The 3,006-nt window shown below is 47.5% G+C and overlaps 1 protein-coding gene across 1 annotated transcript in view; it reads left to right on the forward strand.

Annotated features, from left to right (window-relative positions):
* Positions 1 to 61: 61 nt before the first annotated feature.
* Positions 62 to 3,006, forward strand: part of SEC22B (SEC22 vesicle trafficking protein homolog B (S. cerevisiae)) — a gene marked incomplete at its 5' end in the record, with an annotated part of 5,306 nt that continues 2,361 nt past the window's right edge. The window contains one exon of the mRNA XM_008939231.1: positions 62 to 171. Coding sequence (XP_008937479.1) covers positions 62 to 171 — 110 coding nt within the window. The remainder of the gene's footprint in view (positions 172 to 3,006) is intronic.

Raw genomic sequence — 3,006 nt, forward strand, 5'->3', positions numbered from 1 at the left:
TGCTCGCGGGCGGTGTTTCTCCGGTAGCAGCCACCACTAACGGCCTGTTTTCCCTTCTCAGTCAGGCCGCGATCTGCAGCACTACCAGAGTCAAGCAAAGCAGCTCTTCCGCAAGCTGAACGAGCAGTCCCCCACGAGGTGTACTCTGGAAGCAGGAGCCATGGCTTTCCAGTAAGTGTTTGTAGGTGTAATGGGGAAAACGGGCTTCTGCTGCCACGGAGATGAGTGAGGGCATGGCCAGGACAGGGTTAGTTTTTTTTAGAAGTCGGGCTGCCTGAGAGGGGGTGAGATGCTGAAGTGTCTGACCTGGAAGCTGAAATAGCTCCTCGAAGAACAGAGTGCGAGAGTTATTATTTCTTGGCACTGCTGTCTGACACTTGTTTTTCAGTCAGGTTTGTTGTTCTGCCTTTGCTGAACACATTGTAGGTTCTGTTCCCTTTAAAGTTTTTCTGTTTGTTAACACTCTTTAAGACCTTCAGTGTATCTTTATCTCTCTTTTTTTTATTCTAGGAGTTGGACCTTTCTAGAATTTAGAAAACTTGGGTTTAAATGTTTCCATGGCACTGCAGGAGTGTAGCTCTGACTGTCAGTGAAGCCTTGGGTGAGAGTCTCTGTAGATCCTCGTAAATCGCTTCTTGTGTTGGTTCCATGAGGCAAGGGGAGGATTGCACCCGTTGCTGTTTGCAGGCGGCTGAGCCTATTAATGGCGGCTGTAATGTCACTGGTTTTGACAAGGCAGGAGAACTTGGATGAGCTTGTTCTTTGACAGCTATTGCAGGAACAGCTGGGTTACCTGCCTGGCAGCTTTGGGGGAAAAGGAGCATTTCTCCTCTTGTATTGAATTAGTCCCTAGACAAGTTCCAGAGGAGCTGACAGCTGCTACTGCAGAGCACTCAAATACAGTCTCTTTTAAGGTGGGACATTAAGGCAGGACCTGTATAAAAAGAATACTTTCAGGTCAGAAAACCTCCTGTATTAACAATACAGGAAAAGGAGGAAACAGGGGAGTTTGAGATTGAGTCTTAAATAACGCTGACTGATGGCCATGCTGTTTGTGAATGCAGCACATCTTTTTTTCTGCCAAACTGGAGCTCTGACTGCTGAGGGCAGCACAAGCCAGGGCAGAGCATTTCGTGTTGGGAGAGTTAGAAGTGTGGCTGAGGATATTGCTGAACTTGCTGAGGTGACGTTGAATATTTTTAGCTTGATCAGTTCAGAGAAGAGCCTAGTCCTGCAGAAATGCGAAGCTTAAACTATGACCAGTGAGGTGGTTTCTGTCAAACGCAGTGTTTAAGTTTTGGCTCCAAAAGCAGAGTCACCCTTTCGGCTGCGGCTCTCGGCACACGCTGGTGTGCAGGTACAGGAACGCTGGCGGAGTTTGCTGTGCTGTCAGTCAGCAGCTGACCTTTGCCTGAAGCAGCTCTTACCTGTCACGTTGACTGCAACCCTTGGCCTTGGCCGCTGTTACTAGGAGAAAGCTTTTCTCTCTCTAAGGGATCCGAGATAACTAAAAGACACCTGCTGGTTGTCCCCCGGGTGCAGCAGTCTGGAGTGAGGAGCGGGAAGCAGTGGCAGCGGCCACCCCTCCTGCGGGGCTTTGCTGGGGCTCCGGGGCAGCACGAGGCGTGGAGCTGAGGAGCTGGGCTGTGCAGGAGCTCTGCTCTGACACTGAACCGAGGCTGACAAAGTTGCCCAGATCCAGGACAGAATGAGGCATGCTTGCTCTCGGTGGTGCTGACAGAGAAATTTTAAGTCTGATACATCTAATATTGCATTGGGGGAAAAATACAGCTGAAGAGCTCCAGCAGGACCAGCTGGCCCTAGCTGTGCTGACAGGGCACGTTCCTCATGCTGCTCTGGGGAATACTGTCAGAATTCCTGTTTGACACAGGTTTTGCTTGCTTCAAAAGATTTTTTTCAAGTCTTGCCGTTCATGACAGTGGATAAATCAAGTGATGATTTGTAGCAGCTCCAAGCTTTCAAGAACATCTCTGAGGGTAAGGGAAGAACAGAGGCATGATGTACGGTAGGATTAGTCTTAATGCACTGATGCAGTCCAACCTGAGGGACATAAGAAGGAATAAAAGCATGGCTCACAAGGACACACTTGCAGAATGCATTATAGCCACTGGAGTTTCTTCCCTCTGCTTGCGGTGGATCGCTTGTTATTTAAAGGCTGGTGGGGTTCGCACACAGGCCACATAGAGGTAGAGGCAGGAGAATTGGATACTCCCTAGCCCAAAAACAAGTTGAGGATGGTTAATTCAAAGCACTTGGACTTGGTGTATCTGGGAAAAAAATGTGAGGGGTAAGTTGTTTTGTAAGCCTGATGGAGCTATTAGCAAAAGTTTAAGCTCCTTATTTAACTGCAGTGCCCTTGTGACTGGGTCAATTCTTTAATACACTGTTAATCTTTTTGCTAACTAGACTGCTGCATAATGCCATTATGCAGAAAGGCAAGGGAAGGTAACTTAGAAATACCATTTAAATTCCATGCTGAATAATATAGATAGACATCCAGAAGTGTATGCAGGATTATCTGCAGTCTCCACTGCTTTGGTTTTGATGGAATTATTGTTGCTTTTATTTTGCTGTTGGCTAAATGAGGAGGAAAATGTAGTTGGGAATGTGGAGCAGCAGAGAGTTGTAGTGAAGCCTAAATAACCTAAATGATCTTAAGACTGGTTCTGTCTTATCCCTTATTTCAGTAGGCTTTTTAGCTGAATTATAATGAAAGGCCCCTTTTCTCAGCGCTGATGGAGGCCCTGGAGCTCACACTGAAACAAGGCTAGCACTAAACCTCTGTGAACAAATACAGATCAGATGCAATGGAGTTGGGGGGGTGGGAAGAGGAGAAGACAACTCTGCACACTCAGCTGCAGAACAAGCCAAACAGCATTGCACAGCAAGAGCAGCTCCTGTTCTGATGTGTGTTTTGGAGCTCCTACCATCACAGCCAAGGAGCTGGTAGCACAGTCATTCTTACCCCTGGCAAACCTGTAGGGA

This window comes from Merops nubicus, unplaced genomic scaffold (genome assembly GCF_000691845.1).
Source record: "Merops nubicus isolate BGI_N331 unplaced genomic scaffold, ASM69184v1 scaffold17684, whole genome shotgun sequence".
In the NCBI taxonomy this organism is placed as follows: Eukaryota; Metazoa; Chordata; class Aves; order Coraciiformes; family Meropidae; genus Merops; species Merops nubicus.